Below are 17,509 nucleotides of genomic sequence, written 5' to 3'. Positions count from 1 at the left end.
TTTTGGGTCTAGTGGTTGTAGACAGTATGTCAGACGACCCTCGAGCACTGAATTCAAGCCAAAGTTCACTGTGAAGACAGTAAAGCATGGTGGTACAAAATGATGATATGGGGATGTTTTTCATACCATGGTGTTACGTCTATTTATCACATACGAGGGATCATGGATCAGTTTAAATATATCAGAATACTTGAGGAGATCATGTTGCCCTATGTCGAAGAAGAAATGTCCTTAAAATGGGTGTTTCAACATGACAATGACCCAAAGCATCTTGGTTACAGACAAACAAGATTAAGGTAATAGAGTGGCCAGCCTAATCCCCTGACTTCAATCCCATAGAGAACTTGTGTTCTGATATCTGAAACACATTTTTTTGAGGCAAAACCCAAAATTGCAGAAGAACTGTGGAATGTAGTCTAATCATCCTGGACTGGAATACCTGTTCAGAGGTGCCAGAAGTTGGTCGACTCCGTGCAACACAGATCTCGGAAACAATTGTTATGCCACTAAATATTAGTTCAGTAATTTAAAGTAAAGTGAAACCTCAAACATTGTTTTTAGTTTATAGATACATTTTTTGAGTTTTTAAAGAAAAATGCTGGCACTGCTATTATTTTGAACAGCCTAATATTCATTTTCCTTAACTTTCTGTAAAGGATGAACACAAACTGGCTACATTTTGTTAATGTTTTGATTTAGAATTGAAAGTGTAGTATTTTCAGTGCATTTGCATTTATGAAAATAAAAGTTATTATAATGATTTTGTGCTTTATTCACTTTTTTTAAATCACTGCTATTTTTTTTTAACACCACTGTATATGACATGCTAGATATCTCTCTTCGGCGAGCCGCTCAGATCGAGTTGTTGAGTAGTTCACACACAACAATTTGATTGCCGAGTTTTGATTGCCGAGTGAACGCCGAGTTGCTCCCGAGCCGGCAAATCTAGCGCCGACCAGTCTGCGAGCGAAAATCAGGGCTAAAATCGTGTAGTGTGAACTAGGCATAACTTGATGAAAACAACTTAACATATTGAATGTGATGGTATGGCAGAACAGTAAAATAAACATGAGCACTATCAGCAGAGTAAATGTAGCATGCAAAATGTAGATTTTAAGTTCATTACAAACACTAACTAAACATGCTGAGTAAAGTATAATGTTTGGTTGTTTACTAAGATTTTAACGTCATATTTTACACACTTTGGTTACATTAATGACAGGAACGGTAGTTACGCATTACACAAGATTCATCAGTTCACAAGGTTATATCAAACACAATCCTGGACAATTTTGTATCTCCAATTCACCTCACTTGCATGTTTTTGGACTGTGGGAGGAAACCGGAGCTCCGGAGTATAAAGATGCAATCAGTATATAGTTTTTATAAGACAGTAAGCGGTTTCTACCTTTACTCTGGGACATCCACATTATTCCTGTAAAAAACTTACATAGAGAGAGATTTAGCACCGATGTGGTTGGACTACATATTGACAGAAAACAGCTTCTGTTTGTAATTTTAAAAGAATAAAAAATAATTGTTGGCAGCACACATTCTCTGAAAGAATCTGCCACGTACACAGAGGATGTGCATCAATAAGTCTGAGCTCTTGAGTGGTTAGAGATCTGAAGCTTCACACACAGTTTAAATAAACTGTCAGCTGTTAAAATGATTAAAAAGACTGTTTTAACCAACAGCATTAATGAAACAACAACTTCTTTGGAAGTTATTGGTTAACCAATTAACATCCATAAATCAAATTTCAAGTGGACCTATAGTGGCTGAAAATTCCTGTTCTGCCTAACATATAATGCAAGATTTTAACTGTTTATTTTATAAAACAGTATTATGTGAATATAGTCCTGCGTTACATTTTTATAGTATTCCATTATAGAGTTACGCAGTACACATTGAAGATACATAATGCATGAAATTTCTCACTTTTTGTTTTGAAGTTGTAGTTTTGTATGGATTACAATGTTTAAAATAAATTCCTCTGTAGGCAAAATGTGGTGGGATGACAGAACAGTAGAATGAACATGAACACTATAAGCAAAATACATTTAGCATGCAAAATGTAGATTTTAAGCCATACCTGGTAGCAAAAAGTTTATTACAAACACTAACTAAACATGATAATCAAAGTATAAAGATGCAATCAGTATATTAAAGCTTTTCATGTAAAGTGTAGTTTCTATAAGATGGTAAACAGTTTCTACCTTTATACTGGGACATGATGCAAAACGGCCACGTTATTTCTGTTACCGTACATAGAGAGAGATTTAGCACTGATGCGGTTGGACTACATATTGACAGAAAACAGCTTCTGTTTGTAATTTTAAATGAGTACAAAATAATTTGTTGGCAGCACACATTGTCTGAAAGAATCTGCCACGTACACAGAGGATGTGCATCAATAAGTCTGAGCTCTTGAGTGGGTAGAGATCTGTAGCTTCACACACAGTTTAAATAAAGGGTCAGCTGTTGAAAATGATTTAAAATGACTATTTTAACCAACAGCATTAATGAAACGACAACTTCTTTGTCAGTTATTGGTTAATTGATTAACATCCCTGATTCAGATCAGATTTCCCAAATAGGATATATCTAATGTGTATTTTATAATGTATAACAGTATTATCTGAATATAGTCCTGCTTTACATTTTCATAGCATTCCATTATAGTGTTACGCAGTACACATTGAAGATACATAATGCATGAAATTTCTCACTTTTTGTTTTGAAGTTGTAGTTTTGTATGAATTACAACTCTTCTGGAGGCAAAAGACATGTACATGTGTTTCAGAGTGGGGAGTAAAACACATTCTTAACTTCACAACGTTTGGCAACCACTGTATTAAACTGTAAACCAAAAACATCTGTTTATTTTCACTGTGCAGACGACCTTTCCAAATTTGTGTCATGCATCTGCCTTACACAACATAAAACTTTAGAAATATTGAACTGTATCCAGTCACGTACTCATCTGGCAGTCCTAGCACCAACTGCCAAACATTTGAATAAACATGTCCTCAAATAAACTGTACAAGTAGCAAGCAAACTATTTTGAGGAGGGATTTGCAATTAAATTGACCAATAATGGTCAGCTATAAGGGCAAAAATATATTATTAAGTACCCTGTAACACTCATACATTCCAGTGTAACTTCCTTTATTTATTGTTGTTGATAAACTGTCTGTAATTATTGTTTGTAATTGAGCATGGTTGTATGGGTTAGGGACTGCCAAGACATGAACATTTCCAGCAGGTCCTTCAACCTCTGTAAGTCCACTGGAATCAGTAAGTCTCGGCTGTCTAACAACCTGTCTGCGGTTTGTGTCTTGTCCCAGTCAGACCATTGTTGGTGGGTTCTCAACACTTGCTTTTACAGAGATACTTTACCCTAGTTATCTGACTGTACTGATCCTTATCAAAGTCACTCAGGTCTTTATGTCACCCATATGTGCTGCAACCAACATGTGTACTACAAGTTACTACCATCAGCTCAACATTTAATATATCCCTAACCAGGGCATTCACAACTGTTATGAAATAGACATTGCCATGCACATTTTGAGACTTGTCCTGAGGTTTGGCTCATCAGTGTATGCAAGTATCTTCTGGTATACATTGTTTTTTTCTTTCACTTTATACGGTGAAAGAGCTAAATCATTACAACTATGCTGTAACCTGTCACATACTGGTGCAGTCAGGTGCTCGGATGATGCAGTAGTAAATTACGCAAGCCCACTACCGCTGGGTTCCAGCATTCAAATCCACAGGGGTGTTGTCAGCAGGTCTGGCATCTACGTACAGACATGATTGGTTATGTCTGAAAGTTGGAGGATGCGCCCACGGCTTCCAGAGAATCTGGAAACACTGATGCCCAGGATAAATCTTAGGACAAGTCTTAGAACATGAAAATGAAATGAAATGAATTTTGTGACAGATCAACGAGATTTTATTACAGAGGATTCAATCCTTATTAAGTATTTAAGCACTCCAAATCTCTTTTGTGAATATAAGCTGCTAAAAAATTAAAGTAACACAGTATAACAGCAAGTCAATTAAACTTTAGGAGTATCAATCTGTCCAGTTAAGAAGCATAAACATTTGCGAATCAATTTCACCTGCTTTGGTACAAATAAAAGTGACAACAGGTGCACTGGAGAGGCAAAAGTAAGACAACCACTAAAAAGGGAATGGTTTCGAAGGTGGTGGCCAGAGAGAATTATTCTCTAGTTTTGCTAGTGTCCTTGTCACTGTTGGTACCATGAGATGGTACCTGGAGCCCAGGTAGTTCAGCTCTTCCAGGATACATTGTATATCAGTGCATCAGATGGCACCACAGACTGTCCAGAATCTCACTGACGCTCTGATCCAGGTCTGCATGACCAGACATTGTTAGAAGTGCATACAGGCACATGGGAGCCATTCATACTGAATCACATTAGGAGTTTCTGTGATGAAATTCACTCAAATTAAATCAGCCTCTGATTTAATTTTTTTACTTTGATTTTTTTTTTTAATTCCGGCCTCAGTGGGTTAATGATTTCAGTTTCCAGTGACTATTGTTAAATAATTTTGTTCTGCAATGACAATTTACACCGATCAGACATAACATTAAAACCACCTCGTTTCTACACTCACTGTCCATTTTATCAGCTCCACTTACCATATAAAATCACTTTGTAGTTCTACAATTACTGACTGTAGTCCATCTGTTTCTCTGCATGCTTTGTTATTTGGGTGGTGGATCATTCTCAGCACTGCAGTAACAATGACATGGTGGTGATGTGTTAGTGTGTGTTGTGCTGGTATGAGTGGATCAGACACAGCAGCGCTGCTGGAGTTTTTAAATACTGTGTCCACTCACTGTCCACTCTATTAAACACTCCTACCTAGTTGATCCACCTTGTAGATGTAAGTCAGAGACGATCGCTCATCTATTGCTGCTGTCTGAGTTGCTCATCTTCTAGACCTTCATCAGTGGTCACAGGATACTGCTGGTGGACTATTCTCAGTCCAGCAGTGACAGTGAGGTGTTTAAAAACTCCAGCAGCGCTGCTGTATCTTATCCACTCATACCAGCACAACACACAAAAACACACCACCACCATGTCAGTGTCACTGCAGTGCTGAGAATGACCCACCACCCAAGTAATACATACTCTGTAGTGGTCCTGGGAGAGTCCTAACCATTGAAGAACAGCATGAAAGGGGGCTAACAAAGCATGCAGAGAAACAGATGGACTACAGTCAGTAATTGTAGAACTACAAAGTGCTTCTATATGGTAAGTCGAGCTGATAAAATGGACAGTGAGTGTAGAAACAAGAAGGTGGTTTTAATGTTATGGTTGATCGGTGTATATCGGTAAAAATTTACAATTTATATAAGTAAAAATTTGCAACTTCAATATTTTGTTTATTGCAATCCCATGTGAGATTCAAGTATTCTTTTTTTTATTATTCTGATGCACTTTTACAAATTCATTCCCAGTGCAGCCTAACCACCACTATTAAGCTTTTGTGCATGGCTCCTTACCCTAAAATTGTCCGCAAATTGTGTTATTTGAAAGCCTGATCAAAATCATTTATTGGATTTATTCATTCATTTAGTTCATTGTAGGAATACATCCTGAGCAGGGCACAGATCTATCACAGGGCAATCCAGAGTACCTGAGGAAATCAGACAACACAGGGAGAACATGCCAAGCTCCTAGACAGCAACCAGGGCTAGTGATAATTAAACCCAGGTCCCCACCCTTCATAAAATGTACATAAAATGTTATTGATTGAAGGAAATTCTCCCTAATAAGCATAAGGAAAGTACTGATCAATCCATTGAGTATCGCTACACAGAATTGCATACTCAATCATCAGAATCAGCTTGGTTACTGCATGAATGCAAGTATTGGATAGGTATGAAGTAAAGCACGATACATAAATCTCTATCAAAATAAAAAATAAAAATCAACAATGCATTTGAGATTATAAAAAGAGCATATCTGTAACAGGTCTAATCTAAGTATAGATCTCAATGCTGGTAGGAGATTTTAAATATCAATGAAAAAACACCTAGAGATTATCCACCAGAAGAATATGTTTTAATACAGCTTGAATGCAGATCAATGACAATGATTTGATTGGGTTTCAGACAGGAAAAGCATCAATGACCAAAATCCTATCCTATCGTTAGATCGATCTCGCTAAACTTTACTCTGACAATGCATCAGCAAATGACAGGCTCTTTTTCAACTGAAAAACATATTTCCAACCAAAACATAACAAAAAGAGACTGATGCACCCGGACAGAACTTCAAAACATTGTTTTTTTTTAATGTTGTGAGGCACTCATTTGTAAACAGAAGGCAGAGACCAAAAGTTACGCATGGGATTTACCAAAAAGTGAAAGACAGATTTTTTTTTTTTATCAGTCCGTTTGGTATCATTTGGAAATTCACTTTCACACATGCGTACCATTCATGCTCAGACACACCCACACCCACTGTCCAGCACACAAACACTTATTACAACACACGAGCCAAAATCAGACAACACATACCCCCCCCACACACACAAACACTCCCATCTGCCTCCGGAAGGTGATGGCACTGTAAGCAGGTCAAAGGTCAGTGCCCTTCAGTCTGATCACATCCAAAAAAATAATAATAATCGCCACATTTCACCCAATTAGACACTACATTACCATGGTCGCTTGACCATTTCTCTCCTGCCCAACAGAGAACCACAGTGCGTTTGACTGATCAATGACAAGGGCGGAGCGGATGTGCCCTCCACTGAGGACCTGTGTTTTCACTTGGCCACGCTACATCTGCGTCAGGAAGTGAGCTCGGCCATTGTCTTCAAGTCGGCGTGTTAGGATTTCACAACCTGTTTCAGTCACCAGGAGTGTGTGTTCAAACTGAGCAGAACGTTTACCATCTCGAGTAACCGCTGTCCAGCCATCTGGCCAGGTCTCGTCCTGCCAACCACCTAAACGGGGGAAGATCAGAAATTGGACGTCAATACTTTCATAACAGTGACTGACATGCTGCAATGTTACAAGTAATGGTTGGGGAGGGGGGATCAACAATGACTTAGTTTTTAATATCTTACAATCAAACAATATTTGGACCTCCTACTAATGCCCCATTGCACTGATACATGATATTCTGCAAAACAAAAATTCAGCTGAGCAAAGTATTGTGATATTCCGCGAGAGATTGGCATTCTGTCTGGAATGCATTACTGCACTGCACTCAGTGACCGTGACCTTGACCAAGATAAACTAGCTATAAACATGAAAATAAATGAATAAAAATATTGTATACATTGTATACATAATATGTATTGGAATTTTAGTTATAAGTTCTAATAAGGTGAAAAGTAAAATTTACATTAGACTAAAATCAATACTACTCATGACAAGACATCATTTATTTAGGAGCTTATAGTAAAGCATAATTTCCTTTCAGAATATGCAGTCTAACCTGAGAAATAATTACAGACAGAATGAGAATGTATTTTGCAAATTGCTCAATTTATGAAACCACTGCTTCTTAATTCTTACAAAATCATAATTGTGGATCACAAGCCTGATTTATGGCATGCTATGACAAAGACGTCACAGATTGGCCTGCATTAGACTAGACAAGACGTGCACACCTGCATTAGATATGTACATGAAGTATCTGCTTAGAGGGAAGGGCCATAACCTTGCAGTTAAAGCCAGTTGGAACAGGAAAAATTTGGCTTAACCAGCAGCCTGAAAGCTATTACTGTTACTATTACTGGGTAATTTATTTAGGTTAGTGTGTTCAAGAAAGACTAATAGTGACGTAAGTGTGAGGTTTATGAATGCAATTACTTATTAATTACATTCCTACAGAAGGCGCATGGTGTTACGTGAACCTAGGCACTGGGGGGACCCAGTATCTGTGCACTCTTAGTGCCAGTCCCAAGCACAAATAAATAGGAGGGTTAAGTGAATAAGGGCACATGGCCAAATCAAACATTTGGACTAGGGACGCATCAATACAATTTTTTCCCAACCGAGTACAAGTACAAGTACATGCAGTTTTGTACTTGCCGATACCGATACCAACACCTATTTAGAATACCGTTTTTTTTTTAAACAAAAACACACGTGAGAAGTGACGAAGGGTTTAATGATACCATGTCCAAAAATGCACGTCAACAAGTAGCGAGTGATCAAAGTGTTTGTGCGCTGATGTGATGAAATCAAGGAGAAAAAATAAATGAATCTGAGTGGATTTGGCAACACGAATAGCATGGATTGTTCTGTAGTGAGTTGGAGGTTAATAAATATTTTTGCAATGTTGGTGTTTTGTTGTTATGTTTTGTAGAGAACGATCAAATCAGAAATACTGTAAAACGTGTGTGTGCTGGTGTATTCTGATATAAACTATATCATCCCCCTGTCCCACCTGTTTACACTCCTCTCCTGCGTTTCCCCTCACACCGTATCCTGCGTTCTCATTGGCTGTTCGACATGTCACTCATTCCCAGTCGCACATCTCAGATCAGATATCTGACGTGCTAGAAAACTCGATCCGGTCGGCGAGCACAAATCAGGGCAAAAATCGTGTAGTGTGAACTAGGCATAACGCAGCAACGTGCACTAGGCACACGGTAACGGATGTTTAGTACCGGAGCCTCGTTTGCGAGTACGAGTACAAGTTAATGAGCGCGGTATCGGGCAAATACCCGATACCAGTATCGGTACTCATGCATCTCTAATTTGGACAAATGATCGGTTGAATCCACAAGGATTCAATAACATCATTCTTACCTTCACAAATCATGGGTTCAATCGTAAAGACGTGACCAGGTTTCATTACTCCGACAGCTTTATTCTCTGTACACAAATACACAACAGCTTGGTATTAGGTCAGAACAGGAAACCGAAATGTCTACAGGACTGCAGATGTTTCGTTGGCAACATGCAACTTGTGCTCCACAAGCTCATTATTTAAATCGGTCAGTATATATTTATGCATGCGTACATGATTGTGCATAGATACCCACTTGCATAATGTGGCACATTAGGCGCGGTGTGAAAAAGTTTGTGAATGCCATGGCCACAGTAACTTCGCACCACGGAGAATCCACTAGCCTGCGCATGTTTCTGGATTATGTTCCCCAGCTCCCGATAGCGCACACCAGGCTTTACTGGAGAAACAAGCAACACTTCCAATTAGTGCACAGTACCACACTGACCCCTGGAGGTCATTGTGCATATGTAAAGCACAATTTCATACTAACAAAACAAGGCTTGTTTACAATGTTAGGGTGAATAAAATGTCTCCTATTTACCAGCATCAATAGCTTGCATAAGACATTCATATGTAGTCTGCACCAGTCTTTTTGCTCCTTCGTCCACTTCACCCACAAAAAACGTTTCATTCAGGTCACCATGGTAACCGTTGTGGTATACAGTTATGTCCACTGAAATAAGAGCACTCATGTTAGTAAAGATTAGTAATCCAGTGCTTACACTGCACTTCACTTTATTGCCTTCTATGGTGTAAAGATTAACCTCTATTAACACAAGTCGTCCAATATTTACTATAAAGCTAAACAAAGCTGCGTCAGGCTTATTTACAGATTTTACAGAAGAAGTAGCAATTTATATAACTCTACCAAACGTTTTTTCTAGTTACACACATAATATAACTGACCAGTTGTTTAAAGAGCAAATTTCAGGTAAAGCTTGTGCCTGGTTGGTATGAAACCAGCAGCCGTGTCAGCCTTTCATGATATACAATATACAATAATATAGACTATATTATTAAGAAACATATATTTAGACTGGCAGCTTCTTATTAGATACTACCTTTGAATTCAGATTGAATAGTTCATGTGTGTAATTACCGTTAAGTATGTCGTCCTCTTGAAGGGCACGGCGGTCAGGTATACCATGGCAGATGACCTCATTGACTGATGTACAGCAGGACTTTGGAAAGTTGTAGTAGTTGAGAGGCGAGGGATAGCAATTCCGTGCAACGCATGCCTGCATACCGGAGAAATGGAACATTTTTACTTCAAAAAAAAAAGAAATCCATTGATAGTAACATCTTAATGATTAACCATTTGTTAGACTTGACTAGGAAAGTATGTAAAAGTTGAATAAAAACTGATGTAGTTAATAAGAATTAATTACAAAAGGCATTAGTCATTTTGATAACCTGTGACAACTTGCCTCCAAACAGCAGATGTTTTCCCTTTTCAGTACCTCCTAAATTCCTGAGTCTTCATGTTTTAGGTACTCATTATGTCCCAAATACTAACTTTTGTTAATGAGGCCTAATGAAAACATACCCATCATATTTGGTTACAATTAAGACAGGACAGAAAGTTACAGGTTACACGATTCATCAATTCAGGTTCAATATCGAACACTGTCAGATGAGACTCGTTAATTGTTGTTGATTTACTCATGTTTTGACTATGATGACGGTTCTAAATATGTTTTGTATATTTTTGTACCAGTTTTGTGTTCTTCATAAAATCATATATTTGGGTTTGGTTGAATATTCCACCCAAATGCATAAAAATGCTAATTTCTCGTATGCTTTTGTATGTAGATGACAGGAACCGTTGTGTGCGAGTAATGTTTAGAGGGAAGTGAGAATGAAAGGGAAAGAAAGGAGGATTACCAAATGTACAGCATGATCGATCTCCTCTGTTGTAACTCCAGGTTTCACCATCATGGCAGCAATATCGAGAACCTCTCGTGCCAGCTACAAAAGAATGATCCAATTAGCACCTGATCCAGTCTAAGATTTCAATAAACCAGCTCAACACACCAGGCTGCCTGATTGTGTTCCAGTTCTTACATATAGTGTAGTATCCCTTCTGATTCAAACCCACTGATTTAGTGCTACACAATAATAAATAATTATACTTTTATATCAGAGTACACTACAGAGTATTGTTAAGTAAAGTTAGTTTGTTCTATAGAAACATTTGAATGCATAATGATACCTTCAACTAATACAGCTGTGAAACAAATCAGCAAATAATGTAAAAGCAAATAGACTGTAGACAAACAGGCAGTGGTAATTCAGCAGTTAGGGTAATAAAGTAGTAATCAAGCCACACTAATGGCAGGTTTTCACTGTTGAGCCCTTGAGCAAGGTCCTTAACCCTCAATTGCCTGGATATGGTCACAATTGTAAGTTGCTATTGATAAATGTGTCTTCTAAATGCTGAAAATGTAACCAGTTTATAATTGTATACAAAAACAACAGAATCTTATTTCTGCCAGTTAGGTAACTTGGTTAAATTTAGCACTACTGCAGACACTTGTTTAAAGTAAGTAGGAAAAAATAGCTTATGCTTAAAATATTGTTTGCACAGCCCTACTGTAGCCCTACTTAAGTCCCTTTCATGCAACAGGACGTAAAATACAATTATACACTTATGCATAAAAACAGATATGAATATACACAAAGATCTGATTAAAAAAATTAAAAAAAATAAAGATTACTGAATTTACCTTGCAGACAGTTCTCATGCCCTCTGTCTCTTCAGGGGTAAGGATCTTAATCTGGGACGTCCCCTTAAGGGTCTGTTCAGTCTCAGACATCCCTACCAACCAACAAATCCATCAGTCAGTCAAACTCTCTAAACCAATTCTACTTTTTGAACAATTATACCTGTCTAAGTATTTACATCAGCTATTAGACCAACTACTCTATTGCCACTCATTCATTATATTACTCATGAAAGCCTCATATAAACAATGTTTACAAATGTGTACTAACATTTAACAGAACAAAACCAGCCATGCAAAAACACACATGCTACAACAAATTAAAATCTCTGTATTTCCTTTCACAATGTTTCTCTCTCACAAACACAGTGCAAATAAAAATATCTTGTGTCTTTTGGAAACTCTTAAGACATTTAATCACATCAGGCGATTGGCCTCATACCTGCCAGCAAACCAACCTTATCTGCTGCAGTGAGCAAAAGAAAAGCTTCAGACAAACATAGCAGTGGCAAACATATATATACGGTTCTTACTCAACCATACATACAAACAGAACAGGGGTTGTGTGGGTTAGCGCACACTGTAGGAATTAAATATGCACACATGGGCAGAAACTCACGAAACTAGTGACTAATGACAGCATTTAAAGACTCTGCTTATAGTGAAGCAACGCTAAGGAATTAGCCTAAGGTTAATGCTATGCTTTATTAATACTTACAGGTGGACTCTGCTGCTTTTGATCAGGAAAAAATAAAACATATTTCCATGCAATCACATTTAGTGTGTAGATTTAATTACATTACGATTGTGTTACACTAATCAAAATCCGCTATGAAAAAACAACGTCCAGAACTGTTTACATTGTGTAAAGAAAATACAATGCAGTACCATGTAACTGTGTAGTAAGTGTATAAATTGTGTAAGTAGAACTCTCTTATGATGTCCCATTATTAATATAATTACCACAGAAATTTTCTGAGCATTTACATTTTTTGACCACTTGATCTTTCTTTGTGTTCTTGACCATGGGCTTATCTGTAATGCTTGATATTATATTAATTTTTTTTTTCTATTTTATTTATGCATTTTTCTCCTAATTTACTGTAGTCAATTTGTCTTCCACTGCTAGATGGCGCCCAGCCGACTGGTAGCAATGCCAAAATTTAAGCCAAGAAGTTCAGAATCTCAGCGCTGGCGTGCTAGCGGAATATCCTGCTGCGCCACCCGGGCGCTGATATTATATTCTTAAAACAAGTATATTTTGTGATATGCTATAAATGAAGTCTTTATCAGCAACAAGGAAAATGAATAATAAAGTATATTAGATTAGCAGGATATTTTGTTAGTACAGTTATGTCACAATTATTTAACCCCTACATAATACTACTGCTCCTAAAACATACTGCTAGTCTGTATAACTGACTAAAGGATAAAGAACGCAACCAATGTGTCATTAGCAACCACAAGATGATCACCTAACAACTAAGAACTTCGGCGTGAGACTCCACGACTTATGCCACTTTTATCCAAGAAGTTCAGTAAGGGTGGACTGGAATACACTAGAAGGAATTGGGATATCCCAGCAGTTATCAGACACTGTTCTATGGAGTGACAAATCAAAACTGAAATTGTTTGGACTGACTGACTTAAACCAAAACTTTAGGGTTATCTATGGTTATTTGGTTATGTTTAAATGTAGTTTTGTTTGTGCAATTATACACTAGCAGTAGTATTACCCAGTTGGTGATCAGCATAGTCTGGTCTCTGGATGGTTCCTGGTACAGGCCGCATGGGTGTCTGTTAAAGCACAACATTATTTTTTAAGAAATGTCTTTCTGAATTCAGTGGCTGTTGAATTGTTAGTGCTCATATGCTGTGCTCATACCAGAGGGTAGTGAGGTCGCAGTTTGCCCGAGTATTTGTATCCAGACCAGGGATCTGTGTTGACCTCCTTCTCCACACAGTTCTTTTCCTCATCCTTTGTCTTGTCCTCCTCTGAGCAAATAAGCAATAACATAAAAAATGTAATTAAATAGTTGTTTTACATAACACCAGTAAAAATTGAGTTGTCAAGTTTTAACATACTTGCTTTCTTGTGGAGCAGTTTGTGAGTACCCCAGCTGCCTTTGAAACATTCCTAAAACACAGTTAGGTTTAGGGAGTTATTAATTGCTGGCCAGCTTGTTATTTTAAGTGTATACAATCCCAATTTTACACTGATCAGCCATAACATTAAAACTACCTCCATGTTTCTACACTCACTGTCCATTTTATCAGCTCCACTTACCATATAGAAGCACTTTTAAGTTCTACAATTACTGACTGTAGTCCATCTGTTTCTCAAATTCTTTTTTTAGCCTGCTTTCACCCTGTTCTTCAATGGTCAGGACCCCCACAGGACCACTTCAGAGCAGGTATTATTTAGGTGGTGGATCATTCTCAGCACTGCAGTGACACTGACATGGTACTGGTATAAGTGGATCAGACACAGCAGCGCTGCTGGAGTTTTTAAATACTGTGTCCACTCACTGTCCATTCTATTAGACACTCCTACCTAGTTGGTCCACCTTGTAGATGTTAAGTCAGAGACGATCGCTCATCTATTTCTGCTGTTTGAGTTGCTCATCTTCTAGACCAGTGTTTCTGAACCTTTTTTCAGTCACAGCACCCTTTAAAAGTTTTCAAAATCTCAAGTCACCCCAGTCTAAAATGCATTAAAAAAACTTACACTCTGCATCCCTCGGACTGCTAACACACAAAAACAGGGAAGAGACGTACTGTGGTTGCATTGCATTAAGTTGCATAAAATCCTCTTTTGTGCAGAGATGAGCCTGTGTTTGTTTCTGCTTTAAAACATACGCGCCATGAACCAATCAGATTTAACATCATTAAACAAGTTTATAGTTTATTTCTCAATTATTTGTCATTATACCACTAGCACTGCTCATTGTCTGCATGTTTTGTCTGTAGCTCGGTTACGGCTCTCAAACTTAAACTCAAAAAAATCTTTATTGGCATGACAAATAAGGACATTCGTATTGCCAAAGCAGGTTAGAGAGAAATAATAAAAATAACAATAAAAAAATAAATATATACAAAACAGTTACATGTGCAAAAAGATAAAATAGAATAAAATATTAATAAAACAGTGCAAAATAATAACAATAAAAATTATAATATTTACATTAATTAGGTAATTACCTCTCTCTCTCTCTCTGTGTGTGTGTGTGTGTGTCGCTTGCTCTCTCCGCGATACTGAAAGTGATTTGAATATCGATAATAAACAGCTCTTATTATGACTGATTAATTCCCTCTACTGATGGAAGCGGAATGGTTGAATTACAGCCTATAAGAACTGCACAGAAATATAAATATATATTATAACGGCTCCCAGAGGCACGACTCGGTTCCTTTTGTTCATTTTAAAGAGCCGTTCAATAGAATCGGATCGTTCGCGAACGACCCATCACTATAGGCAACGCACGCAACCCGCGTTGATGTTGTAGCATGGGGAAAGGGGCGTGTGAGACAAGTTTTGATGTTTGAGGTGGCTAATGGTCTACATTTTCATGATAAGTTGACTTTTTTGTATTTTAAATTTATTTCATTTTTAATATCAGTAACGTCAGAATATTTTTGACAGCACCTTTGACGAAGCCAGGTTGAGAAAGGCTGTTCTAGACCTTCATCAGTGGTCACAGGACGCTGCCCACGGGGCGCTGTTGGCTGTATATATTTTTGGTTGGTGGACTATTCTCAGTCCAGCAGTGACAGTAAGGTGTTTAAAAACTTCATCAGCACTGCTGTGTCTTATCCACTCATACCAGTGATAGCCAGTGATAGCTTGGTGGTTAAGGTACTGGACTAGTAAGCAGAAGGTTGCCGGTTCAAGCCCCGCCACCACCAAGTTGCCACTGTTGGGTCCCTGAGCAAGGCCCTGAGTTAAGGCCGCCGCCGCCGCCTTAACCCTCAATTGCTCATTGTGTTCCGCTCATTGTGTAAGTCGCTTTGGATAAAAGCGTCTGCTAAATGCTGAAAATGAAAATGTAAATGTACCAGTGTGTACAACACACACTAACACACCACCACCATGTCAGTGTCACTGCAGTGCTGAGAATGACCCACCACCCAAATAATACCTTCTCTGTAGTGGTCCTGTGAGAGTCCTGACCAATGAAGAACAGCATGAAAGGGAGCTAACAAAGCATGCAGAGAAACAGATTGACTACAGTCAGTAATTGTACAACTACAAAGTGCTTCTATATCGTAAGTGGAGCTGATAAAATGGACAGTGAGTGTAGAAATGAGGAGGTGGTTTTAATGTTATGGCTGATCGGTGTACATAAGTTACACATTAAAAGTGGTACATTTACAGTGCTTTTTATTAATAATCAGGTAAGACTTATTAAACCTTTTTAAATATAAATGAGGGCTTGTCAATTATTTTGAACCCCAAAAGCATGGTGATGAGTATAATTTATTAACACATTCTTGCTAGCAGTCCTGCTTAATATTTACCACTTTTTCTGCCACATCCAAGTAGTGTAGCCAATGTACCTTTAACTTTGAACCTGCAAACTATGCCTCTAACTGTATCTCTTGGAACATTCAGTGCCTTTGGTATCTTTTTTTTAATCCTTTCTTCTTGTTTGTGCAGAGCGATTACCTCTTCTCTTAACGTTTTGGATGACTTTCTTTGACTTAGCCATATAACATGCAATCAAACACCAGCCAACAAACCACTACCCAGTCCAAGTATTTGATGTGTTTTAATGAGGCCCTTGACTAGTTGAATCAGGTGTGCTTGAGACAACACCTTAATGACAAATGTGTGCTCTAATGAGGAATTCTATTCAGATAGGCTGAATTATTTTGAGACTGCAGAAGTCATTAAATGGGATTTGATAATGAATTTGAAGACCACTTGTTAGGTACATGGATCTATTTAAATTGTTGTTGTTTAATAGGCTTAACGCAAACAGCTGTAATGTGCAATAGAGGGTTAAATGATTTTGATTGCAATTGTACAAAGTGATCTTTTTATAATAAGTAATAAAGCAGGTCTGTGTGGTTGATTTATTGATACCAGTGTATCAGGACATTTTATCACAAAATCATATCACCCCATCATCCAGGCCTACTATAGTCAGAGCATGCCAGTATTTTTGGATACATATTAGTTTACATACTTAGCAGGATAGTGTGAGGGGCATGGCAAAACCCCTTCTGCATACTTGCAACAGGTGGTGGATTATAGAAACTAACTTTATAAGTTAATACATAATGAATCTGAGATAAGCATTAAGCCATCAGTTCCTAAAAGGATTTTAAACAAAGTACACAAACTGTTTAAAGTAAACCTGTATACACAACCTGCACACTAAATTCAACCCACAATAATCTGCAATTCTACCAGTCAATGCCTGTGGTGTAGCTAACTATCGGTTCTATAACTTTATCTATATATAGACAATTAAGAGTATATATTATGCATCCTAATTTGAATTGACAGCTTGAAACCACACCAGAACCACACCAGTATGATGGTGTATCAGTGCTGTCGTGCTAACAGGACTTACTGTCAAACCGTCTTCCTAAACCAGTATTTACAAAACAAGCCACCACTGCTACATCTCAAGCGAGATAGCTGGTTAATAATTTGTACATTTTTATGACAACCATTATTGAAAACGCATGAAGACGCCATTAAATTGTGACCACATCCCGCTTACTGTGTCCCCTATAGCTCAGTTAGCTAAGTGGCTAAAGCAGTAACTGGAGGAGCAGATTTTAGCAACGTGCTAACTGGCTAATTACAACCGAACAATTATTGCCTGGGTGAAGTTGGAAAGTACCTGAGAGCAGAAATATGAACCTTGTATTCCGAGTTTAATACAGGTGGGACACTGCAGTTTGGCTTCTTTATTGCAGCCGTCGGTCTCACATTCCCGTGTCGCCACCACCGCCGCCGCCGCCGCCATGCTTTCA

The 17,509-nt window shown here is 38.0% G+C and overlaps 1 protein-coding gene across 2 annotated transcripts; it reads right to left on the bottom strand.

Moving 5' to 3' along the window:
- Window positions 1-6,314: 6,314 nt before the first annotated feature.
- metap1 (methionyl aminopeptidase 1) lies at window positions 6,315-17,509 on the bottom strand. Of its 2 annotated transcripts, none has more exons than XM_062996033.1 (12): window positions 17,377-17,509; window positions 13,607-13,658; window positions 13,407-13,516; window positions 13,258-13,318; window positions 11,964-11,987; window positions 11,525-11,616; window positions 10,683-10,766; window positions 9,898-10,036; window positions 9,340-9,471; window positions 9,052-9,195; window positions 8,816-8,881; window positions 6,315-6,996 (listed from the first exon to the last, which is right to left on the bottom strand). In XM_062996033.1, the coding sequence occupies exons 1-12, from the start codon at window positions 17,500-17,502 to the stop codon at window positions 6,830-6,832; spliced, it is 1,197 nt and encodes a 398-aa protein (XP_062852103.1). In that variant the 5' UTR covers window positions 17,503-17,509; the 3' UTR covers window positions 6,315-6,829. The 2 variants fall into 2 exon arrangements, with proteins under 2 accessions (XP_062852103.1, XP_062852104.1); XM_062996034.1 differs by having other exon boundaries at window positions 11,964-11,984.

This window comes from Trichomycterus rosablanca, chromosome 5 (genome assembly GCF_030014385.1).
Source record: "Trichomycterus rosablanca isolate fTriRos1 chromosome 5, fTriRos1.hap1, whole genome shotgun sequence".
NCBI lineage: Eukaryota > Metazoa > Chordata > Actinopteri > Siluriformes > Trichomycteridae > Trichomycterus > Trichomycterus rosablanca.
Note: the sequence above shows the minus strand (reverse complement) of the source record. Positions and strands in the feature narration are given on the sequence as shown.

Excerpts from the sequence above, each read along its gene's own strand:
- metap1 (XM_062996033.1), bottom strand. The coding sequence starts at position 17,502 with ATGGCGGCGGCGGCGGCGGTGGTGGCGACACGGGAATGTGAGACCGAC. Across the intron at positions 11,617-11,963 it reads TAAGGTTGGTTTGCTGGCAG|GGATGTCTGAGACTGAACAG; the intron begins GTATGAGGCCAA and ends GTTGGTTGGTAG. Across the intron at positions 9,196-9,339 it reads TATGCAAGCTATTGATGCTG|TAAAGCCTGGTGTGCGCTAT; the intron begins GTAAATAGGAGA and ends TTGTTTCTCCAG.